Source organism: Oncorhynchus clarkii, chromosome 22, assembly GCF_045791955.1.
Source record: "Oncorhynchus clarkii lewisi isolate Uvic-CL-2024 chromosome 22, UVic_Ocla_1.0, whole genome shotgun sequence".
NCBI classification, from domain to species: Eukaryota; Metazoa; Chordata; class Actinopteri; order Salmoniformes; family Salmonidae; genus Oncorhynchus; species Oncorhynchus clarkii.
In genome coordinates, this window is record NC_092168.1 from 28,696,109 (window position 1) to 28,723,649 (window position 27,541).

The 27,541-nt window shown below is 45.9% G+C and overlaps 1 protein-coding gene across 2 annotated transcripts in view; it reads left to right on the forward strand.

Annotated features, from left to right (window-relative positions):
* The first annotated feature begins 1,275 nt into the window (after positions 1-1,275).
* Positions 1,276-27,541, forward strand: part of LOC139380741 (ephrin type-A receptor 3-like) — a 154,429-nt gene continuing 128,163 nt past the window's right edge. Inside the window, exons 1-2 of one of the 2 annotated variants that reach the window (XM_071123724.1) lie at positions 1,276-1,485; positions 27,400-27,464. In XM_071123724.1, the coding sequence (XP_070979825.1) occupies positions 1,383-1,485; positions 27,400-27,464 (168 nt within the window). In that variant the 5' untranslated portion in view covers positions 1,276-1,382. The remainder of the gene's footprint in view (positions 1,486-27,399; positions 27,465-27,541) is intronic. The other variant, XM_071123722.1, reaches the window with a different exon arrangement.

Consider the following 27,541-nt stretch of genomic DNA (forward strand, 5'->3'; position numbering starts at 1 on the left):
TAGACCCAAAGGTGTGCTTGAGGGTCTAGACCCAAAGGTGTGCATGAGGGGCTAGACCCAAAGGTGTGCATGAGGGGCTAGACCCAAATGGGTGCATGAGGGGCTAGACCCAAAGGGGTGCATGAGGGGCTAGACCCAAAGGGGTGCATGAGGGGCTAGACCCAAAGGGGTGCATGAGGGGCTAGACCCAAAGGGGTGCATTGCTGTTCTTGCCCATTGCTTTGTCAACTGATCAACTAAAGCTTAAAGGGCCAATGTGGACATTTTTTCTCAATATCAAATCATTTCTGGGTAACAATGAAGTACCTTACTGTGATTGTTTTCAATTCAAATTATCAAAAAGAAACAAAAATGGCTTCTTGGCAAAGAGCAATTTCTCAAGCAAGAATTTTGCTAGGGCTGTCTGGGAGCGGTCTGGAAGGGAAAACGGAAAACTAGCTGTTTTTGGCAGAGAGGTTTAGAACTCTCTTTCTTATGTTTCTATTAACTAATTTACAGCCTGGTGATGTAGCCATGCCAAAACTCCATCCCACCAAAACAGGCTGAAATTTTAGGCATTATTTTTCAAACAGCTCTTACACTAAAAGGGGATTATACTACTTGTCCACAGTTTTTCCAACCTCATAGTGTGGGCATGTATATAAAACAGGGAAATCACGTTTTTGACTGAGAAATCAGATGTGTTAGTTCTGGGCTAGAACAAGGACCAGGCTAGGGTAACACTGTTGACTCATAAATGAAAAAATGCAATCATCCCTTTTCCTATTTGTATCATTTAAATGCAGACTATTCACATGTCAATCTGTTTTAATTTATTGGGATCAGTCCAGTGTGAGAATGGGGCTGTATGTTTTTCTGGGGCTAATGGTTGGAGATGGAATACGGGAGGCTTGTGTTTTCTACTGACCATCTGTCGGGGAAATGACACCCTGTGAATTTGAGCGTCTCTTTATCGAAACCAGGGTTTCCCAAACTCAGTCCTGAGGCTGAGTTCGGTTTGTGCTCTAGCACTACACAGCGGATTAATATAACCAGACCTTGATGAGTTGAGTTGGGAAACACTTATATAGACAACCAATTTAGATATGTAGGACCCTGCGGAACACGGAAGCCTCCCGCTAGAGCCTGTCTCCTTTTCGTTCAGCGCGGAGAGGGAGAGAGGGAGAGCGAAAGAGTGTGAGAGAATATGAGAGAGAGAGAAAGAGAGAGACAGAGCGCTGACTCCTCCTCGTTCTCCGGAGTCAAAGTTGACATCAGCCCTGGAGCGGAGTTGAACAGGAGCCTCGTGCGTGAACGGGAGAGCGAGCTCACATCTTTCAGTGGCGAATGCTGCACGGAGTTATGTACCTCGCGCTGCCTTGCCCTCTGAACTGCCTGCCGTCATGGATTGCAACCCGCGCGCGAAACCAATACTACTTTTTATTTTACTGTTCATCTTGTCGTTTATCCGCTCAGCACTTCTGATCATCCACCCGTCCAATGAAGGTAAGAGTAAGTGAGAGAGGGCCGGAGATAAAGAAAGAGAGAGTGTGAGATCCATGTAAGAAAAGTGTTCGCTCACAGACAGAGCTATAGTACATCTTGCTGCAGCGGCTCGTCTCACAGTCTGGACGGCATGCATTTGAAGGAAGGTGGTTCTGACTGCGCTGATGCTGTGGATGCAATGGACAGGAAATGTCATGTTAGACCATTCGATAATGTCCAAATATTGTCATGGCGGTATTTTAGCACATTTGTAAATAACCGTTGAATTAGTTTAACCCACTGTGATGTGTGTTGACCCAAGCTTCAATGCGATAGAAGGATTGATGCACGGACTCCGTGTGGCGTTTTAAACCCTCATTAAGAGTTATTGACCGGCTGGTAAATCGGTGGAAACTGGAATCGGATGGGGGGATCACGATAATCAGCTGGGGGCATCACGATAATCAGCTTTGGACAGTTAACACCGAGCTTCCCGTGCATCTAGGTTGGAAGTATCGTTTGGCATGCCATAGTTCTTCTCCAAATAGTGAGAATAATAGCCTACATTTTGAAACGCAGATGACAAAGTGTAGATGTTGATGTTTGGTGTTATTACTCACAAATGCCCATGTAGGCTATTGTCCCATAACAATACGGAGTAGAAGCAGGCAATCCAAGCGCGGCATCCCACAGTAAAGGACCAGGGCAGGCAGTGGACCCCCGTTTAGCTTCTTACCCAAGCTGATCAGACATTAGCCTAAATAGATGTGATTTAGAAAATGCAGCCGATTCATATTCATTAGTATTCATTCACACGGATGGTGTATTGGATTATATCAATATAGCCCACTTTATTGAGACGTGCTGGAAGGAACACGCACACTCTAAAGAATAATAATAATCCCTTAGCGCAAGGAATCATCCACTCGATATTTCCATTGATTAACCCATTGACTACTTTTTCTTAAATAGGCCAATCTCGACAGGTTGTTTATTATCGCTCGCACATGCGCGCGCGTGCACATACACACACACACACACACACACACACACGCACAGGCGCAAATTATGAGATGACTGGCCTATAGTTCCAAAGGGCAAGGCTCATCTGTAATTGCACTTTGATTACGAAATTAATGTAGGCTACATGGACCGTCGATTGTCAGACAGAGCCAAATACTAATCAAGGGGTGAGCTCAGTAAAATGTAATGATTTATTGTCATGCTATAATTGAGTTGTTACTACATGGGAATAATTCAAAGTAGAGAACATGTAATATAATATTTAAAAAATGTTAAATTACGAATTGTAACATAATTCAATTGTTAACATATTGGCATAGGCCTATATACAATTGAAGTGAATAGTTGAAGACATTGAACAACCGTTAACATGCGAGCGACTAGACTGCATTTCCCCGGCGTATTCTTTGTTGCAACAACGTGGCAGTACATCATGTACGCCTATACAGCTTTCATGGGCGACCAGCATCACGTTTGTGCTCTTCTTGTAGGGAAGCACAACGCTTGAATAGGCCTATAAAAAAATGGCTTGCGAATATATGGCATCAAAATGAACAACGAATACTGCTCAAATGTCAGATTAGGCCTATGGTCCATGCACCGTGAGTGGTCAAAGTTTAGGCCACATAAAACAATTTCTGTCTTTGGGTAATACGTTCGCCTAGATTTCAACCCATATCATAGCTATTTAACATGGTCAATGTATTATAATGTATTATACCGGGAAAGAGTTATTATTTCTACAAAGCGGTTAGTCCTCGCTCCATGCATGTAGACTATACTGCACGCGCCTGCCGCCTCTTCCCATCTTCTTTATATTATTGTCTAACTCACAGGCCGTCAGTCTATCACCGGTTAATAAACCAAACTTGGAGATTATGAAGTGACTTTTGTTTTTCGATTTGATATATTGGCTAATTAAATGCAAGGGTCTCTGGCATTAATCTGGCTAATGTCTTTTGTTTTCAGAAACTTTAGATATTTTGAGATGATTTCATCTTTGATATTTTCGATGAAACAGCACGTGAATAGCCTATCGACTTCTGCTTTTACTGTTTCGTACTTTTATTCACCTCACTATTTCCAGGAGCCCACACAGCTCGATTTCACACAGCTCGGGCCAGTCCTCGACATAGCCTACAGTATTGAAGTCAAATAAATATAGGCCTAGTCATTCCATTTTTTATGTTCGCCTAATTATTGTTTAGGCCTATTTAGCCTGTTTATGAACTGATGTCTTGTTCATGAAGTTCGGTCTGTGTCTCGTATGGTGCTAATGTAAGCTATGTAGATGCAATGTAGTCGATTTGTAGGCCTAGTTGATATGTACAATTTGTGTTCAGGAAATATTGTTGTAGCCTCCACTCAACCCGAGGACAATTACAGGGTATAGGTCTACCCGGTGATAAACCTATTACTTATTATTAATGACGTCTGCTATGGTGTGCACCTAATGATGGCTGTCCGCAACACCTTGTCTGTCTGCCAGGGAGTGTCAGTGTCGAGCCGTTCTCACCGTGAAGCCTCACAAGCTCTTGCATATCCCATCTGTAATAATAGAACTATTAAACACCCTTCTATCAGAAACAGAAAGCTCATGCTCCGCAGAGGAGAGGAGAGAGGAATTGTCTCCCTTGTATAATACTGTTTTTGTGCTCGAGGCACGGTGTCATCATGGCCCGGTCAAGTCAGAAACCCCCTCCCTTTCACAGGCTACTAAAGTCCCTCTCCTAAATCAAATGTTTAGCACAAATCCAAATTCTCTACGTTTATTTCAACATTGAAACAACGTGGAACTATCATATCGGTTTATTTGCGTTTAAGAGTGCAGAACTAAAAATGGGGACATGGCTATAAAAGTTTAGCTTATTTTAGTAGGCCTAGGCTATTGCCTTGCCCGAAAAATGTAGGTTAGGTCTATGCATCTATATTTTCAGGAAAATATGTATTTGATAGGCTACATATCTGTGAAGAAAATGTTTACATGTTGACAACGACAATTAACCTTATTTATAAATTGACCATATCATTTTAAAGTGAACCGAAAATAAACTATGGGCCTAGACTATAGGCCAGGCACATCTAGGGTTGATAACTCTGCAAGTAGCCTACGTGTTAGAATGTTGTTATTTAGCCCAAATGTGTTATTTATAAAAAATGTAAGTTTCCTCTGTCTGTTGGTCAGCGTGACCACATGCAGATTCTGTTGTGGTTTAAGCTTACTCTTTTTAGGACATCCTTTAACGTCCTTTTGGAAATATTCACTGCGTTTTGTTGCCAGATATCATATAATCTATCATTTCAGAGCAAAGAAAGTCGTAAATCAACTACAGTAGTAATGCAGTCCAACCACTCTTCAATCCGTAACGCCCTACTTTGGGGCTTCGAGCGGAACCACGACTCGCATGGGCTGCATTATATAAAAACCATACTCTAAAATAATACACTGTGATATAGGCGTATTTATGACAACTTGACCATGTGTGTGTGTTTTGTGATAAGTTAAAGAGTAAGGGCAAGGAAAACGTGGAAGTTTTAGACGTTTAAAACTAGCCTATTTCATGAAGACTAAGATTCTATGTCACCTTTAATGGTTCTCAGAATGTAGAGGTTAATCATGGTAATTATAATAACGATAATTACACAGGTTATTCATCATTATCATTAATTATAGGCCTAATGATTCTGATGATGACAATACTCTTTATAATTAGCCTAAATATATGTTTTATTCTTATTGCTAACTTCTAGCTCCTCTTGTGTTTATTTATGGTGAAAGAAAAACGTTTTCAACAACTTCGACGAGGTACAATTTCAACATACACGCACATGCTTCGCATTACGCATGACCGGCATTTTCATGTCAAAATGAAGATTTTAGGGATCCGAAGTTTGCCTATCAGGCCTACAAATGTTAATTTATTTATTTACTTTGGCCTGTATATACGTATTTTTGTATTTATTTGATTGTTTCGTTTGAATTAACTGAGGCCTTTTGCAACACCGGGAAAGTTGAGCCATGCTCTAGTTTCCCCTCCTCGTTATGGCCTACTGTCCCTGTATGAGGGTTTTGTTTTTTCTTCAGGACATTGTGAGATCTTCTCATTGCACTTAAAACCAATTTGAACTGACCCCATGAAAAATGTATATATTTTTTCAGATAAATATATTGGTAACGTTTTAGCAGCACATTGTACTATTTTACAAGCCATAGCCTATGAATGATTGATTGTTGATTGTGTTCTAAGGCGGAGGCCTACTGCTTGGTCAGATTATTCTGTGATGTACCAAAACTTGGTGATGTGATTTATTCCTACTTTCCATAGGCTAATGGTTGTTTTTATAGAAAATATAAAATACATCAAAATAAAGAAAACGATTTGTGGAATGTACCATACCATAGAATATACGCATAATTCGAGTTGAATTATATGCTGTTCAGAGAAAACAATTCAGTATAGGCCTATCCAGAATTGTATCACCATATCCATATTATGATCATGGTTTCAATATGACTTTAATCAAATGCATATTGGCCCACATGCTATTAGTCATTACAGACTGCCTATATTGCTACACACTCGTGTTTACAGAAACAAATACATTTTTTTCTGCCATTCAGCAGTGCTTGTGTAAATCCTGGACAAACTTTGGTGAGCTACTATACTGTGTTCCGTATTGCGCTTAATATACCGCAGGAGTAGGCTAACGGAGAAAGTAGCCTGATATGACCGCTTTTAGGACTGTTCGTTTTAGGGGGGATAATTTGGAATGAAGTTATGTCATATTCAGATATTGTATTGGCTGATTCGGAGCGATTCTTGCACCAAACGGATCAGTGTATTTTCTCAGTGTAAATGTGTCTTTGAGTGAGTGCGCAGCATAAAATGAGAGAATGGCTCTGTATGTGTGCGTGTGTGAATGTAGGCGACAGTAGTGAGTCTGTATGCGTGGTGCTTGGTATGGTTTCTCTCCCTGCCCGGGCGTCGGTATTTTTAGCCGGTGGCAGGAGGCCTTGCCCAGGGAGGCTAGAGCAGTAACCCGCTGGGAGGAGCAGGTTTGTGAGCGATGGCACCTGGGTGGGGTGGGGGGGGGTGGGGGGAGTGGGGGGGGGGGGGGGGGGCGCTTACACATGTTCCCACTTTAAAAATAGTGCTCTCTGTGTGTTTGTGTGTGAGTTGTGTTTGTGTGGGAGGCCTGTAGGAAGCAGTGTGAAGAGTGCTGTTATCTAATATCTCACAATAAATCAGTATTAGAGAGAGAGAGAGAGAGAGAGAGAGAGTGTTTACATGCAAGTATGAGCTGTGAGAGGGGAACCAGCAGCAGCATCAGACACAGCCACACTCAGTTTGAATAATTCATGATGGGAGGAGAACACTTCACCCTGAACACACAGTCACAACCTGCAGACATGCCTGGCTGCAGACAGACTACTGCAGCCCTACACAACCTGCAGTCACAGACTACTGCAGCCCTACACAACCTGCAGTCACAGACTCCTGCAGCCCTACACAACCTACAGTCACAGACTCCTGCAGCCCTACACAACCTGCAGTCACAGACTCCTGCAGCCCTACACAACCTGCAGTCACAGACTCCTGCAGCCCTACACAACCTGCAGTCACAGACTACTGCAGCCCTACACAACCTGCAGTCACAGACTCCTGCAGCCCTACACAACCTGTAGTCACAGACTCCTGCAGCCCTACACAACCTGCAGTCACAGACTCCTGCAGCCCTACACAACCTGCAGTCGCAGACTCCTGCAGCCCTACACAACCTGCAGTCACAGACTCCTGCAGCCCTACACAATCTACAGTCACAGACTCCTGCAGCCCTACACAACCTGCAGTCACAGACTACTGCAGCCCTACACAACCTGCAGTCACAGACTCCTGCAGCCCTACACAACCTGTAGTCGCAGACTACTGCAGCCCTACACAACCTGCAGTCACAGACTCCTGCAGCCCTACACAACCTGCAGTCGCAGACTCCTGCAGCCCTACACAACCTGAAGTCACAGACTCCTGCAGCCCTACACAACCTGCAGTCGCAGACTCCTGCAGCACTACACAACCTGCAGTCACAGACTCCTGCAGCCCTACACAACCTGCAGTCACAGACTCCTGCAGCCCTACACAACCTGCAGTCACAGACTACTGCAGCCCTACACAACCTGCAGTCACAGACTCCTGCAGCCCTACACAACCTGCAGTCGCAGACTCCTGCAGCCCTACACAACCTGCAGTCACAGACTCCTGCAGCCCTACACAACCTGCAGTCACAGACTCCTGCAGCCCTACTCAACCTGCAGTCACAGACTACTGCAGCCCTACACAACCTACAGTCACAGACTCCTGCAGCCCTACACAACCTGCAGTCACAGACTCCTGCAGCCCTACACAACCTGCAGTCACAGACTCCTGCAGCCCTACACAACCTGCAGTCACAGACTACTGCAGCCCTACACAACCTGCAGTCACAGACTCCTGCAGCCCTACACAACCTGTAGTCACAGACTCCTGCAGCCCTACACAACCTGCAGTCACAGACTCCTGCAGCCCTACACAACCTGCAGTCGCAGACTCCTGCAGCCCTACACAACCTGCAGTCACAGACTCCTGCAGCCCTACACAATCTACAGTCACAGACTCCTGCAGCCCTACACAACCTGCAGTCACAGACTACTGCAGCCCTACACAACCTGCAGTCACAGACTCCTGCAGCCCTACACAACCTGTAGTCGCAGACTACTGCAGCCCTACACAACCTGCAGTCACAGACTCCTGCAGCCCTACACAACCTGCAGTCGCAGACTCCTGCAGCCCTACACAACCTGTAGTCACAGACTACTGCAGCCCTACACAACCTGCAGTCGCAGACTCCTGCAGCACTACACAACCTGCAGTCACAGACTCCTGCAGCCCTACACAACCTGCAGTCACAGACTCCTGCAGCCCTACACAACCTGCAGTCACAGACTACTGCAGCCCTACACAACCTGCAGTCACAGACTCCTGCAGCCCTACACAACCTGCAGTCGCAGACTCCTGCAGCCCTACACAACCTGCAGTCACAGACTCCTGCAGCCCTACACAACCTGCAGTCACAGACTCCTGCAGCCCTACTCAACCTGCAGTCACAGACTACTGCAGCCCTACACAACCTGCAGTCACAGACTCCTGCAGCCCTACACAACCTGCAGTCACAGACTACTGCAGCCCTACACAACCTGCAGTCACAGACTCCTGCAGCACCTACACAACCTGCAGTCACAGACTACTGCAGCACCTACACAACCTGCAGTCACAGACTCCTGCAGCCCTACACAACCTGCAGTTTCTGCAGACACTGTGCCCACTGCCCAGCCTGTCTGCCTACAGCTCGGTGTACAACTTACTGCTGACCTGAAATCTTCAATAAATACTCATTCAGATGGACATGTTGGGCCTGTGGGTCCACTGCCTGTCTCTGTCTCTCCTATATTGATTCACCTGGCTGCCTCCATGTGGGTTGTTCCCAGACCAGAGACCAGAGACCAGAGAACAGCAGTAGCCAACTCAGACTGCTCTTAATACTGTTCCTTACTGTTAGTTACCGTAAAGAGCCCTGCGTTCTGAGACTCTGAGGTTGACTAACTGGGTAGACACACTGACGCGAGAGTGTGTGAGCGTTTTGTGTGAGTGTTCTTGCATTCGTTTGTGCGTCTTTGTGTAATGAGTGTGTGCATGTGGACCTTCACGTGCATGTACACGTGTGTGTGTTAGTGCGTGGGATTTTGGTGGAGATTTCCGGCCCTTGCAGCTGGAGAAGCAGCGTCAGATAGAGCCATCTCATTTTCTGCTCTCATATTCCCCACGCTTGGCTCAATTTGAGACGGGGTCTGGCTCGTTGAGAAATGTAAATTGGAACCAATGGAGCTAGATACTGCACTGCTATAATCTGACAGGAGCAGATAGCTTTATTAGCTCTAATAGGAGTCTGTCTTCTGAATGTGTGTGTGTGTGTGTGCGTGTGTGTGTGTGTGTGTGTGTGTGTGTGTGTGTGTGTGTGTGTGTGTGTGTGTGTGTGTGTGTGTGTGTGTGCGTGTGTGTGTGTGTGTGTGCATGTGTGTATGTGTGCGTGCGTCCCTGTGCCCTGACCGCCAGCTGCTTGGCTAGAACTCAGGTGAGCCTCAATTTTGTGGGTATCACCTAATAGTATTTATTTTCCTCTCCCCTATCTATACTCCACCCTGTACTCTCTCTCTATACTCCACCCCGTACTCTCTCTATACTCCACCCTGTACTCTCTCTCTATACTCCACCCTGTACTCTCTCTCTATACTCCACCCTGTACTCTCTCTCTCTATACTCCACCCTGAACTCTCTCTATACTCCACCCTGTACTCTCTCTCTATACTCCACCCTGTACTCTCTCTATACTCCACCCTGAACTCTCTCTATACTCCACCCTGAACTCTCTCTATACTCCACCCTGAACTCTCTCTATACTCCACCCTGAACTCTCTCTATACTCCACCCTGAACTCTCTCTCTATACTCTACCCTGTACTCTCTCTCTATACTCCACCCTGCACTCTCTCTCTATACTCCACCCTGTACTCTCTCTCTATACTCCACCCTGAACTCTCTCTATACTCCACCCTGAACTCTCTCTATACTCCACCCTGAACTCTCTCTCTATACTCCACCCTGAACTCTCTCTATACTCCACCCTGAACTCTATCTATACTCCACCCTGTACTCTCTCTATACTCCACCCTGTACTCTCTCTCTATACTCCACCCTGAACTCTCTCTCTATACTCCAACCTGAACTCTCTCTCTATACTCCACCCTGAACTCTCTCTCTATACTCCACCCTGAACTCTCTCTATACTCCACCCTGTACTCTCTCTCTATACTCCACCCTGAACTCTCTCTCTATACTCCACCCTGATCTCTCTCTCTATACTCCACCCTGAACTCTCTCTCTATACTCCACCCTGAACTCTCTCTACACTCCACCCTGTACTCTCTCTCTATACTCCACCCTGTACTCTCTCTATACTCCACCCTGTACTCTCTCTCTATACTCCACCCTGTACTCTCTCTCTCTATACTCCACCCTGTACTCTCTCTATACTCCACTCTGAACTCTCTCTCTATACTCCACCCTGTACTCTCTCTATACTCCACCCTGTACTCTCTCTCTATACTCCACCATGTACTCTCTCTATACTCCACTCTGAACTCTCTCTCTATACTCCACCCTGTACTCTCTCTATACTCCACCCTGAACTCTCTCTCTCTATACTCCACCCTGTACTCTCTCTCTCTATACTCCACCCTGTACTCTCTCTATACTCCACTCTGAACTCTCTCTCTCTATACTCCACCCTGTACTCTCTCTCTATACTCCACCCTGTACTCTCTCTCTATACTCCACCCTGTACTCTCTCTATACTCCACCCTGAACTCTCTCTCTATACTCCACCCTGAACTCTCTCTCTATACTCCACCCTGTACTCTCTCTATACTCCACCCTGTACTCTCTCTATACTCCACCCTGTACTCTCTCTATACTCCACCCTGAACTCTCTCTATACTCCACCCTGAACTCTCTCTCTATACTCCACCCTGTACTCTCTCTCTATACTCCACCCTGTACTCTCTCTATACTCTACCCTGAACTCTCTCTATACTCCACCCTGAACTCTCTCTATACTCCACCCTGAACTCTCTCTATACTCCACCCTGTACTCTCTCTCTATACTCCACCCTGTACTCTCTCTCTATACTCCACCCTGAACTCTCTCTATGCTCTACCCTCTACTCTCTCTCTATACTCCACCCTGAACTCTCTCTCTATACTCCACCCTGTACTCTCTCTCTATACTCCACCCTGAACTCTCTCTCTATACTCCACCCTGTACTCTCTCTCTATACTCCACCCTGTACTCTCTCTATACTCCACCCTGTACTCTCTCTCTATACTCCACCCTGAACTCTCTCTATACTCCACCCTGTACTCTCTCTATACTCCACTCTGAACTCTCTCTCTCTATACTCCACCCTGTACTCTCTCTCTATACTCCACCCTGTACTCTCTCTATACTCCACCCTGTACTCTCTCTATACTTCACCCTGTACTCTCTCTATACTCCACCCTGAACTCTCTCTATGCTCTACCCTCTACTCTCTCTCTATACTCCACCCTGAACTCTCTCTCTATACTCCACCCTGTACTCTCTCTCTATACTCCACCCTGAACTCTCTCTATACTCCACCCTGAACTCTCTCTATACTCCACCCTGTACTCTCTCTATATACTCCACCCTGTACTCTCTCTCTATACTCTCTCTATACTCTACCTCTACCCTGAACTCTCTCTATACTCCACCCTGAACTCTCTCTATACTCCACCCTATACTCCACCCTGTACTCTCTCTATATACTCCACCCTGTACTCTCTCTCTATACTCCACCCTGTACTCTCTCTCTATACTCCACCCTGAACTCTCTCTCTATACTCCACCCTGTACTCTCTCTCTATACTCCACCCTGTACTCTCTCTATACTCCACCCTGAACTCTCTCTATACTCCACCCTGTACTCTCTATACTCCACCCTGAACTCTCTCTCTATACTCCACCCTGTACTCTCTCTCTATACTCCACCCTGTACTCTCTCTCTATACTCCACCCTGAACTCTCTCTATACTCCACCCTGAACTCTCTCTCTATACTCCACCCTGTACTCTCTCTATACTCCACCCTGTACTCTCTCTCTATACTCCACCCTGTACTCTCTCTATACTCCACCCTGGACTCTCTCTATGCTCTACCCTCTACTCTCTCTCTATACTCCACCCTGTACTCTCTCTCTATACTCCACCCTGTACTCTCTCTCTATACTCCACCCTGAAATCTCTCTATACTCCACCCTGTACTCTCTCTATACTCCACCCTGAACTCTCTCTCTATACTCCACCCTGTACTCTCTCTCTATACTCCACCCTGTACTCTCTCTCTATACTCCACCCTGAACTCTCTCTATACTCCACCCTGAACTCTCTCTCTATACTCCACCCTGTACTCTCTCTATACTCCACCCTGTACTCTCTCTCTATACTCCACCCTGTACTCTCTCTATACTCCACCCTGAACTCTCTCTATACTCCACCCTGAACTCTCTCTCTATACTCCACCCTGAACTCTCTCTCTATACTCCACCCTGTACTCTCTCTATACTCCACCCTGAACTCTCTCTATACTCCACCCTGAACTCTCTCTCTATACTCCACCCTGTACTCTCTCTCTATACTCCACCCTGTACTCTCTCTATACTCTACCTTGTACTCTCTCTATACTCCACCCTGTACTCTCTCTCTATACTCCACCCTGTACTCTCTCTATACTCCACCCTGAACTCTCTCTATACTCCACCCTGTACTCTCTCTCTATACTCCACCCTGAACTCTCTCTCTATACTCCACCCTGTACTCTCTCTCTATACTCCACCCTGTACTCTCTCTCTATACTACACCCTGTACTATCTTTATACTCCACCCTGAACTCTCTCTATACTCCACCCTGAACTCTCTCTATACTCCACCCTGTACTCTCTCTCTATACTCCACCCTGTACTCTCTCTCTATACTCCACCCTGAACACTCTCTATACTCCACCCTGTACTCTCTCTATACTTCACCCTGTACTCTCTCTCTATACTCCACCCTGAACTCTCTCTATACTCCACCCTGTACTCTCTCTATACTCCACCCTGTACTCTCTCTCTATACTCCACCCTGTACTCTCTCTATACTCCACCCTGAACTCTCTCTATACTCCACCCTGTACTCTCTCTATACTCCACCCTGAACTCTCTCTCTATACTCCACCCTGTACTCTCTCTCTCTACTCCACCCTGTACTCTCTCTCTATACTCCACCCTGAACTCTCTCTCTATACTCCACCCTGTACTCTCTCTCTATACTCCACCCTGTACTCTCTCTATACTCCACCCTGTACTCTCTCTATACTCCACCCTGTACTCTCTCTCTATACTCCACCCTGTACTCTCTCTCTCTATACTCCACCCTGAACTCTCTCTATACTCCACCCTGTACTCTCTCTCTATACTCCACCCTGTACTCTCTCTATACTCCACCCTGAACTCTCTCTATACTCCACCCTGAACTCTCTCTATACTCCACCCTGAACTCTCTCTATACTCCACCCTGAACTCTCTCTATACTCCACCCTGAACTCTCTCTCTATACTCTACCCTGTACTCTCTCTCTATACTCCACCCTGCACTCTCTCTCTATACTCCACCCTGTACTCTCTCTCTATACTCCACCCTGAACTCTCTCTATACTCCACCCTGAACTCTCTCTATACTCCACCCTGAACTCTCTCTCTATACTCCACCCTGAACTCTCTCTATACTCCACCCTGAACTCTATCTATACTCCACCCTGAACTCTATCTATACTCCACCCTGTACTCTCTCTATACTCCACCCTGTACTCTCTCTCTATACTCCACCCTGAACTCTCTCTCTATACTCCAACCTGAACTCTCTCTCTATACTCCACCCTGAACTCTCTCTCTATACTCCACCCTGAACTCTCTCTATACTCCACCCTGTACTCTCTCTCTATACTCCACCCTGAACTCTCTCTCTATACTCCACCCTGAACTCTCTCTCTATACTCCACCCTGAACTCTCTCTCTATACTCCACCCTGAACTCTCTCTACACTCCACCCTGTACTCTCTCTCTATACTCCACCCTGTACTCTCTCTATACTCCACCCTGTACTCTCTCTCTATACTCCACCCTGTACTCTCTCTCTCTATACTCCACCCTGTACTCTCTCTATACTCCACTCTGAACTCTCTCTCTATACTCCACCCTGTACTCTCTCTATACTCCACCCTGTACTCTCTCTCTATACTCCACCATGTACTCTCTCTATACTCCACTCTGAACTCTCTCTCTATACTCCACCCTGTACTCTCTCTATACTCCACCCTGAACTCTCTCTCTCTATACTCCACCCTGTACTCTCTCTCTCTATACTCCACCCTGTACTCTCTCTATACTCCACTCTGAACTCTCTCTCTCTATACTCCACCCTGTACTCTCTCTCTATACTCCACCCTGTACTCTCTCTCTATACTCCACCCTGTACTCTCTCTATACTCCACCCTGAACTCTCTCTCTATACTCCACCCTGAACTCTCTCTCTATACTCCACCCTGTACTCTCTCTATACTCCACCCTGTACTCTCTCTATACTCCACCCTGTACTCTCTCTATACTCCACCCTGAACTCTCTCTATACTCCACACTGAACTCTCTCTCTATACTCCACCCTGTACTCTCTCTCTATACTCCACCCTGTACTCTCTCTATACTCTACCCTGAACTCTCTCTATACTCCACCCTGAACTCTCTCTATACTCCACCCTGAACTCTCTCTATACTCCACCCTGTACTCTCTCTCTATACTCCACCCTGTACTCTCTCTCTATACTCCACCCTGAACTCTCTCTATTCTCTACCCTCTACTCTCTCTCTATACTCCACCCTGAACTCTCTCTCTATACTCCACCCTGTACTCTCTCTCTATACTCCACCCTGAACTCTCTCTCTATACTCCACCCTGTACTCTCTCTCTATACTCCACCCTGTACTCTCTCTATACTCCACCCTGTACTCTCTCTCTATACTCCACCCTGAACTCTCTCTATACTCCACCCTGTACTCTCTCTATACTCCACTCTGAACTCTCTCTCTCTATACTCCACCCTGTACTCTCTCTCTATACTCCACCCTGTACTCTCTCAATACTCCACCCTGTACTCTCTCTATACTTCACCCTGTACTCTCTCTATACTCCACCCTGAACTCTCTCTATGCTCTACCCTCTACTCTCTCTCTATACTCCACCCTGAACTCTCTCTCTATACTCCACCCTGTACTCTCTCTCTATACTCCACCCTGAACTCTCTCTATACTCCACCCTGAACTCTCTCTATACTCCACCCTGTACTCTCTCTATATACTCCACCCTGTACTCTCTCTCTATACTCCACCCTGTACTCTCTCTCTATACTCCACCCTGAACTCTCTCTCTATACTCCACCCTGTACTCTCTCTCTATACTCCACCCTGTACTCTCTCTATACTCCACCCTGAACTCTCTCTATACTCCACCCTGTACTCTCTCTATACTCCACCCTGAACTCTCTCTCTATACTCCACCCTGTACTCTCTCTCTATACTCCACCCTGTACTCTCTCTCTATACTCCACCCTGAACTCTCTCTATACTCCACCCTGAACTCTCTCTCTATACTCCACCCTGTACTCTCTCTATACTCCACCCTGTACTCTCTCTCTATACTCCACCCTGTACTCTCTCTATACTCCACCCTGTACTCTCTCTATACTCCACCCTGTACTCTCTCTATACTCCACCCTGTACTCTCTCTATACTCCACCCTGAACTCTCTCTATGCTCTACCCTCTACTCTCTCTCTATACTCCACCCTGTACTCTCTCTCTATACTCCACCCTGTACTCTCTCTCTATACTCCACCCTGAATTCTCTCTATACTCCACCCTGTACTCTCTCTATACTCCACCCTGAACTCTCTCTCTATACTCCACCCTGTACTCTCTCTCTATACTCCACCCTGTACTCTCTCTCTATACTCCACCCTGAACTCTCTCTATACTCCACCCTGAACTCTCTCTCTATACTCCACCCTGTACTCTCTCTATACTCCACCCTGTACTCTCTCTCTATACTCCACCCTGTACTCTCTCTATACTCCACCCTGAACTCTCTCTCTATACTCCACCCTGTACTCTCTCTATACTCCACCCTGAACTCTCTCTATACTCCACCCTGAACTCTCTCTCTATACTCCACCCTGTACTCTCTCTCTATACTCCACCCTGTACTCTCTCTATACTCTACCTTGTACTCTCTCTATACTCCACCCTGAACTCTCTCTCTATACTCCACCCTGAACTCTCTCTCTATACTCCACCCTGTACTCTCTCTATACTCCACCCTGAACTCTCTCTATACTCCACCCTGAACTCTCTCTCTATACTCCGCCCTGTACTCTCTCTCTATACTCCACCCTGTACTCTCTCTATACTCTACCTTGTACTCTCTCTATACTCCACCCTGTACTCTCTCTCTATACTCCACCCTGTACTCTCTCTATACTCCACCCTGAACTCTCTCTATACTCCACCCTGTACTCTCTCTCTATACTCCACCCTGAACTCTCTCTCTATACTCCACCCTGTACTCTCTCTCTATACTCCACCCTGTACTCTCTCTCTATACTACACCCTGTACTATCTTTATACTCCACCCTGAACTCTCTCTATACTCCACCCTGAACTCTCTCTATACTCCACCCTGTACTCTCTCTCTATACTCCACCCTGTACTCTCTCTCTATACTCCACCCTGAACTCTCTCTATACTCCACCCTGTACTCTCTCTATACTTCACCCTGTACTCTCTCTCTATACTCCACCCTGAACTCTCTCTATACTCCACTCTGTACTCTCTCTATACTCCACCCTGTACTCTCTCTCTATACTCCACCCTGTACTCTCTCTATACTCCACCCTGAACTCTCTCTATACTCCACCCTGTACTCTCTCTATACTCCACCCTGAACTCTCTCTCTATACTCCACCCTGTACTCTCTCTCTATACTCCACCCTGTACTCTCTCTCTATACTCCACCCTGAACTCTCTCTCTATACTCCACCCTGTACTCTCTCTATACTCCACCCTGTACTCTCTCTATACTCCACCCTGTACTCTCTCTATACTCCACCCTGAACTCTCTCTATACTCCACCCTGAACTCTCTCTCTATACTCCACCCTGTACTCTCTCTCTATACTCCACCCTGTACTCTCTCTATACTCTACCCTGAACTCTCTCTATACTCCACCCTGAACTCTCTCTATACTCCACCCTGAACTCTCTCTATACTCCACCCTGTACTCTCTCTCTATACTCCACCCTGTACTCTCTCTCTATACTCCACCCTGAACTCTCTCTATGCTCTACCCTCTACTCTCTCTCTATACTCCACCCTGAACTCTCTCTCTATACTCCACCCTGTACTCTCTCTCTATACTCCACCCTGAACTCTCTCTCTATACTCCACCCTGTACTCTCTCTCTATACTCCACCCTGTACTCTCTCTATACTCCACCCTGTACTCTCTCTCTATACTCCACCCTGAACTCTCTCTATACTCCACCCTGTACTCTCTCTATACTCCACTCTGAACTCTCTCTCTCTATACTCCACCCTGTACTCTCTCTCTATACTCCACCCTGTACTCTCTCTATACTCCACCCTGTACTCTCTCTATACTTCACCCTGTACTCTCTCTATACTCCACCCTGAACTCTCTCTATGCTCTACCCTCTACTCTCTCTCTATACTCCACCCTGAACTCTCTCTCTATACTCCACCCTGTACTCTCTCTCTATACTCCACCCTGAACTCTCTCTATACTCCACCCTGAACTCTCTCTATACTCCACCCTGTACTCTCTCTATATACTCCACCCTGTACTCTCTCTCTATACTCCACCCTGTACTCTCTCTCTATACTCCACTCTGAACTCTCTCTCTCTATACTCCACCCTGTACTCTCTCTCTATACTCCACCCTGTACTCTCTCTATACTCCACCCTGTACTCTCTCTATACTTCACCCTGTACTCTCTCTATACTCCACCCTGAACTCTCTCTATGCTCTACCCTCTACTCTCTCTCTATACTCCACCCTGAACTCTCTCTCTATACTCCACCCTGTACTCTCTCTCTATACTCCACCCTGAACTCTCTCTATACTCCACCCTGAACTCTCTCTATACTCCACCCTGTACTCTCTCTATATACTCCACCCTGTACTCTCTCTCTATACTCCACCCTGTACTCTCTCTCTATACTCCACCCTGAACTCTCTCTCTATACTCCACCCTGTACTCTCTCTCTATACTCCACCCTGTACTCTCTCTATACTCCACCCTGAACTCTCTCTATACTCCACACTCTACTCTCTCTATACTCCACCCTGAACTCTCTCTCTATACTCCACCCTGTACTCTCTCTCTATACTCCACCCTGTACTCTCTCTCTATACTCCACCCTGAACTCTCTCTATACTCCACCCTGAACTCTCTCTCTATACTCCACCCTGTACTCTCTCTATACTCCACCCTGTACTCTCTCTCTATACTCCACCCTGTACTCTCTCTATACTCCACCCTGAACTCTCTCTATGCTCTACCCTCTACTCTCTCTCTATACTCCACCCTGTACTCTCTCTCTATACTCCACCCTGTACTCTCTCTCTATACTCCACCCTGAATTCTCTCTATACTCCACCCTGTACTCTCTCTATACTCCACCCTGAACTCTCTCTCTATACTCCACCCTGTACTCTCTCTCTATACTCCACCCTTTACTCTCTCTCTATACTCCACCCTGAACTCTCTCTATACTCCACCCTGAACTCTCTCTCTATACTCCACCCTGTACTCTCTCTATACTCCACCCTGTACTCTCTCTCTATACTCCACCCTGTACTCTCTCTATACTCCACCCTGAACTCTCTCTATACTCCACCCTGAACTCTCTCTCTATACTCCACCCTGAACTCTCTCTCTATACTCCACCCTGTACTCTCTCTATACTCCACCCTGAACTCTCTCTATACTCCACCCTGAACTCTCTCTCTATACTCCACCCTGTACTCTCTCTCTATACTCCACCCTGTACTCTCTCTATACTCTACCTTGTACTCTCTCTATACTCCACCCTGTACTCTCTCTCTATACTCCACCCTGTACTCTCTCTATACTCCACCCTGAACTCTCTCTATACTCCACCCTGTACTCTCTCTCTATACTCCACCCTGAACTCTCTCTCTATACTCCACCCTGTACTCTCTCTCTATACTCCACCCTGTACTCTCTCTCTATACTACACCCTGTACTATCTTTATACTCCACCCTGAACTCTCTCTATACTCCACCCTGAACTCTCTCTATACTCCACCCTGTACTCTCTCTCTATACTCCACCCTGTACTCTCTCTCTATACTCCACCCTGAACTCTCTCTATACTCCACCCTGTACTCTCTCTATACTGCACCCTGTACTCTCTCTCTATACTCCACCCTGAACTCTCTCTATACTCCACCCTGTACTCTCTCTATACTCCACCCTGTACTCTCTCTCTATACTCCACCCTGTACTCTCTCTATACTCCACCCTGAACTCTCTCTATACTCCACCCTGTACTCTCTCTATACTCCACCCTGAACTCTCTCTCTATACTCCACCCTGTACTCTCTCTCTCTACTCCACCCTGTACTCTCTCTCTATACTCCACCCTGAACTCTCTCTCTATACTCCACCCTGTACTCTCTCTCTATACTCCACCCTGTACTCTCTCTATACTCCACCCTGTACTCTCTCTATACTCCACCCTGTACTCTCTCTCTATACTCCACCCTGTACTCTCTCTATACTCCACCCTGAACTCTCTCTATACTCCACCCTGTACTCTCTCTATACTCCACCCTGAACTCTCTCTCTATACTCCACCCTGTACTCTCTCTCTATACTCCACCCTGTACTCTCTCTCTATACTCCACCCTGTACTCTCTCTCTATACTCCACCCTGTACTCTCTCTATACTCTACCCTGTACTCTCTCTATACTCCACCCTGTACTCTCTCTCTATACTCCACCCTGTACTCTCTCTATACTCCACCCTGAACTCTCTCTATACTCCACCCTGTACTCTCTCTCTATACTCCACCCTGAACTCTCTCTCTATACTCCACCCTGTACTCTCTCTCTATACTCCACCCTGTACTCTCTCTCTATACTCCACCCTGTACTCTCTCTCTATACTCCACCCTGTACTCTCTCTCTATACTCCACCCTGAACTCTCTCTATACTCCACCCTGTACTCTCTCTCTATACTCCACCCTGAACTCTCTCTATACTCCACCCTGTACTCTCTCTATACTCCACCCTGAACTCTCTCTATACTCCACCCTGTACTCTCTCTCTATACTCCACCCTGAACTCTCTCTCTATACTCCACCCTGAACTCTCTCTCTATACTCCACCCTGTACTCTCTCTATACTCCACCCTGAACTCTCTCTATACTCCACCCTGTACTCTCTCTCTATACTCCACCCTGAACTCTCTCTCTATACTCCACCCTGAACTCTCTCTCTATACTCCACCCTGTACTCTTTCTCTATACTCCACCCTGAACTCTCTCTATACTCCACCCTGTACTCTCTCTATACTCCACCCTGTACTCTCTCTCTATACTCCACCCTCTACTCTCTCTATACTCCACCCTGTACTCTCTCTATACTCCACCCTGAACTCTCTCGCTATACTCCACTATGTACTCAAAATATGCTTTTTCCCTGCTCTGTGACATTCTGTTGTATCACTAGTGACACTCCAGCCAAGCAGAGCCCCGGGGTCACAGCTCTTATCATACTGTTCTGTCTTAGTAATTACAACACACTTCCCTCACACCTTCCAGATCTCAGAATCCCTGGAATTGTGAGAGGTTTAATTCATTTGAGAATGCATTGAAACCTAGAATTGGTGACATAATCTTATCATTTCCATATTTATAGTGTAATAATGAATGTTGTTCATATGCACACTTAGAGCCCATGATTTATCTGAAAGCATCAAGGTTCCTTTATAATGAAAGTGACAGTTAAGGCTCAGACACACCAATAGCGTCTGCCTGCCGAGAGTACTTTTCCAACTGAGAAAATGTCGGCAGGCAGACATCAACAGCATGCTGAGCGATCGGTAGACCAATGGGTGCGATGTGTTCGACTCTTTACAGGCGCATAGAGATTTTAGATGCAAAGATTCGTAACAGCAAGTGTGGTTTTCTGACCCCGCTGTGTGTATCAGTACCAGTCAGAGGAGGTTCACACAGCTGTAGCAGTGTGGTTTTCTGACCCCGCTGTGTGTATCAGTACCAGTCAGAGGAGGTTCACACAGCTGTAGCAGTGTGGTTTTCTGACCCCGCTGTGTGTATCAGTACCAGTCAGAGGAGGTTCACACAGCTGTAGCAGTGTGGTTTTCTGACCCCGCTGTGTGTATCAGTACCAGTCAGAGGAGGTTCACACAGCTGTAGCAGTGTGGTTTTCTGACCCCGCTGTGTGTATCAGTACCAGTCAGAGGAGGTTCACACAGCTGTAGCAGTGTGGTTTTCTGACCCCGCTGTGTGTATCAGTACCAGTCAGAGGAGGTTCACACAGCTGTAGCAGTGTGGTTTTCTGACCCCGCTGTGTGTATCAGTACCAGTCAGAGGAGGTTCACACAGCTGTAGCAGTGTGGTTTTCTGACCCCGCTGTGTGTATCAGTACCAGTCAGAGGAGGTTCACACAGCTGTAGCAGTGTGGTTTTCTGACCCCGCTGTGTGTATCAGTACCAGTCAGAGGAGGTTCACACAGCTGTAGCAGTGTGGTTTTCTGACCCCGCTGTGTGTATCAGTACCAGTCAGAGGAGGTTCACACAGCTGTAGCAGTGTGGTTTTCTGACCCCGCTGTGTGTATCAGTACCAATCAGAGGAGGTTCACACAGCTGTAGCAGTGACTCAACAGCCTCCCAGGTTGCTACAGACCCAGAATCTCCTGCTTGGATCCCCTCATCATGGAGCACAAAGCAGCAGGCTGTCTCTGTTTGGTTAGATTTAGGAAGTGCTCAGAGGGTAACTGGCCGTGTGTGTGCGTGTGTGTGCGTTTGTGAGCATGCTTGTGTGTGTGTTCTAAGGAGTCCTGAGGAATGTTGAACAGCTAGGTAAATAAATACTATCCTGATCCCGGTCCTTGAAGGCCAGGTTTAGATGAGTGGACTAACTAGACATCAGAAGGATAGATATTCATAATGTACAGTGGGTATAGAAAGTCACCCCCCTTTTCAAAATGTTCACCTTTTGTTGACTTACAGCCTGAAATGAAAACACATCAAATCAGACTTTTCCCGGCTTTATTTACACACAGTAACCCACAACATCCAAGCATGTTTTTCTCCAAAAATGTCTGAAAATGTATTTAATTGAAAACAGTAAAATAGCCTATTTGGATAAGTGAACACCCCCCTGAGTTAATACTTGGTAGAACCACCTTGAATTACAGCCATGAGTCTCTTTGAATACGTCTCTACTAACTTTGCACACCTTGACTGTGCAATATTTGCCCATTCTTCCTTGCCGAATTGTTGAAGCTCAGTCAAATTGCCATTTGACCGTTCATGGACTGCACTCTTCAAGTCATTCCACAGATTCTTGATGGGATTTAGGTCAGGGCTCTGACTAGGCCACTCAAGGACATTCACCTTTTGTCCTTCAGCCACTGTACTGTTGCTTTGGCGGGGTGCTTTGGGCCATTGTCATGTGATCCATCTTCCCATTTTCAACTTCCTGGCAGAGAGCTGCAGGTTTTCCTCAAGAATCTGTCGGTATTTTGCACTGTCCATTTCCCCTTCTATCCTGACAAGTGCTCCAGTCCCTGCTGAAGAGAAACACCCCCACAACAGGATGCTGCCACCCCCGTGTTGTACTGTAGGCATGGTGTTCTTTACTGTAGGCATGGTGTTCTTTACTGTAGACATGGTGTTCTTTACTGTAGACATGGTGTTCTTTACTGTAGACATGGTGTTCTTTACTGTAGACATGGTGTTCTTTACTGTAGGCATGGTGTTCTTTACTGTAGGCATGGTGTTCTTTACTGTAGACATGGTGTTCTATACTGTAGACATGGTGTTCTTTACTGTAGACATGGTGTTCTATACTGTAGACATGGTGTTCTTTACTGTAGACATGGTGTTCTTTACTGTAGACATGGTGTTCTTTACTGTAGACATGGGGTTCTTTACTGTAGACATGGGGTTCTTTACTGTAGACATGGTGTTCTTTACTGTAGGCATGGTGTTCTTTACTGTAGACATGGTGTTCTTTACTGTAGACATGGTGTTCTTTACTGTAGGCATGGTGTTCTTTACTGTAGACATGGTGTTCTTTACTGTAGACATGGTGTTCTTTACTGTAGGCATGGTGTTCTATACTGTAGACATGGTGTTCTTTACTGTAGGGATGGTGTTCTTTACTGTAGGGATGGTGTTCTATACTGTAGGCATGGTGTTCTATACTGTAGACATGGTGTTCTTTACTGTAGACATGGTGTTCTTTACTGTAGGCATGGTGTTCTTTACTGTAGACATGGTGTTCTTTACTGTAGACATGGTGTTCTTTACTGTAGGCATGGTGTTCTATACTGTAGACATGGTGTTCTTTACTGTAGACATGGTGTTCTTTACTGTAGACATGGTGTTCTTTACTGTAGACATGGGGTTCTTTACTGTAGACATGGGGTTCTTTACTGTAGACATGGTGTTCTTTACTGTAGGCATGGTGTTCTTTACTGTAGACATGGTGTTCTTTACTGTAGGCATGGTGTTCTTTACTGTAGGCATGGTGTTCTTTATTGTAGACATGGTGTTCTTTACTGTAGACATGGTGTTCTTTACTGTAGGCATGGTGTTCTATACTGTAGACATGGTGTTCTTTACTGTAGGGATGGTGTTCTTTACTGTAGGGATGGTGTTCTATACTGTAGGCATGGTGTTCTATACTGTAGACATGGTGTTCTTTACTGTAGACATGGTGTTCTTTACTGTAGGCATGGTGTTCTTTACTGTAGACATGGTGTTCTTTACTGTAGACATGGTGTTCTTTACTGTAGGCATGGTGTTCTTTACTGTAGACATGGTGTTCTTTACTGTAGGCATGGTGTTCTTTACTGTAGGCATGGTGTTCTATACTGTAGACATGGTGTTCTTTACTGTAGACATGGTGTTCTTTACTGTAGGCATGGTGTTCTTTACTGTAGGGATGGTGTTCTTTACTGTAGGGATGGTGTTCTTTACTGTAGGGATGGTGTTCTTTGGGTGGAAAGATGTATTCATAAGGGCACAAGGCAGAGAGACAGGAAACACAGGGATAAATACATTGGCACAGAGAGACAGGAAACACAGGGATAAATACATTGGCACAGAGAGACAGGAAACACAGGGATAAATACACTGGCACAGAGAGACAGGAAACACAGGGATAAATACACTGGTACAGAGAGACAGGAAACACAGGGATAAATACACTGGCACAGAGAGACAGGAAACACAGGGATAAATACACTGGTACAGAGAGACAGGAAACACAGGGATACACAGGGATGAATACACTGGTACAGAGAGACAGGAAACACAGGGATACACAGGGATAAATACACTGGTACAGAGAGACAGGAAACACAGGGATACACAGGGATAAATACACTGGTACAGAGAGACAGGAAACACAGGGATACACAGGGATAAATACACTGGTACAGAGAGACGGGAAACACAGGGATAAATACACTGGCACAGAGAGACAGGAAACACAGGATAAATACACTGGTACAGAGAGACAGGAAACACAGGGATAAATACACTGGCACAGAGAGACAGGAAACACAGGGATAAATACACTGGTACAGAGAGACAGGAAACACAGGGATAAATACACTGGTACAGAGAGACAGGAAACACAGGGAGAAATACACTGGTACAGAGAGACAGGAAACACAGGGATAAATACACTGGGGAAAATAAGCCACTAGGAGTAGTGGGTTTGGAGTCTTCTAGGAGTAGTGGGTTTGGAGTCTTCTAGGAGTAGTGGGTTTGGAGTCTTCTAGGAGTAGTGGGTTTGGAGTCTTCTAGGAGTAGTGGGTTTGGAGTCAGGCGCAGAAAGCAGAGGGTTCGGACGATCGTATTTTATTCCGGTACAAACGGTCATGCCAAAACACTAGGCGCATAAAACTGACCGGCCCAAACACAGGACCCAAACACAGGACCCAAACACAGGACCCAAACACAGGACCCAAACACAGGACCCAAACACAGGACCCAAACAGTCTGGAGAAAATAAAATACAAAATGCACAAACTAACAGAGGATCCCGCACAAACATAGGCTTCCCTAACAGGCTTAAATAGACATAAATCAAGAAACAAACAAGAGACAGGTGCAACCAATAAGACCAAACGAACAGAAAATGAAAAAGGGATCGGTGGCGGCTAGTAGACCGCCGAGCGCCGCCTGAACAGGCAGTGGAGCCACCTTCGGTGGGAGTCGTGGCACACACCTGGAGGGGGTGGAGACAATCACAAGGACAGGTGAAACAGATCAGGGTGTGACAGTATTGGGTTTTCGCCAGACATATCGTTTTGCGTTCAGGCCAAAAAGTTCAATTTTGGTCTCGTCTGACCACAACATCTTTCGCCACTTGGCCTTGGAATCTACAATGTGCTTTTTGGCAAAGCTCAAACGAGACTTGATGTGGCTTTTTTTGAGGAGTGGTGTTTTTCTTGCCACCCTCCCATAGAGGCCAGATTCGTGGAATGCTTGTGATATTGTGGTCACATCCACACATTGACCAGTCTTTGCCATAAAGGCCTGAAGCTCCTTCAAAGTCACAATTGGCTTCTTGGTAGTCTCTCTGATCAGTCTCCTCCTTGCCCGGTCATCCAGTTTGGAGGGATGGCCTGATCTATGCAGGGTCTGGGTGGTACAATATGCCTTCCACCTCTTAATAATGGTGGTAACTGTGCTCTGAGGGACAAAGGCTTTGAATTCTTTTTATATCCATCCTCTGACTTGCGCCTTTCCACAACTTTATCTCATAGATCTTTTGAAAGTACCTTTCCGCCCATAGTCTATTCTTTGCTTTGAATTGCACTACTAATGTCACGACTTCTGCCGAACTTGGTCCCTCTCCTTGTTCGGGCGGTGTTCGGCGGTCCACGTCACCGGCCTTCTAGCCATCGCTGATCCAGTTTTCATTTTCCATTGGTTTTGTCTTGTCTTACTTCACACCTGGTTTCAATCCCATCATTTACATGTTGTGTATTTAACCCTCTGTTTCCCCTCATGTCCTTGTCAGAGATTGTTTGTTGTATGTAGGTGTGTATTTAACCCTCTGTTTCCCCTCATGTCCTTGTCAGAGATTGTTTGTTGTATGTAGGTGTGTATTTAACCCTCTGTTTCCCCTCATGTCCTTGTCAGTGATTGTTTGTTGTATGTAGGTGTGTATTTAACCCTCTGTTTCCCCTCATGTCCTTGTCAGTGATTGTTTGTTGTATGTTATTGGGCTAGTTATGTTCTGGTGTGTGACGGGTTTTGTAACCTTTTATATTATTTTTCTATATTTGGTTTTCATAGTTTTCTTTAGCATTTATTAAACTGCTCCGTTTATACCAAGTTCACTCTCCTGTGTCTGACTTCCCTGCCACCAGCACGCACCCATTACAACTATGCAGTTGAGTTGTGCATTTCCGAACTAATCAAAGTCACTATAATTGATCACAGATGGAAGCCAATTAGCTTGATTTGTGATCTGGAAGGTGGTTGGTTATACCTCAGCAAGTTTGCAATTACAATTCTAAGGGGGGTGTTCACATACCCAAATAGGGGATTTTACTGTTTTAATTGCAATTAATTTATATTTAAAAAAAAAAAAAATTTCACTTGGATGTTGTGGGTTACTGTGTGTAAATAAAGCAGTAAAAAGTCTGATTTGATGTGTTTTCATTTCAGGCTGTAAGTCAACAAAAGGTGAACATTTTGAAAGGAGGGGGGGGTTGGTGTGACTTTCTATTCCCACTGTACATAGTGGTGCCAAAGACAAGCTTGCCACAATCAACTGCTTTCCCATAAGACACTCATCCCGACACTCATCCCAGTTTATTCTTTCTCCTCATCTCTACAGTGAACCTGTTGGACTCCAAAGCCAGCCAGGGGGAGCTGGGATGGATATCCTACCCATCACATGGGGTGAGTAGTACATACATGTCCCATGGCTTGCACACATATAGTATCTGCACATTCTATGCTCTGTCAGCATTCTGTCC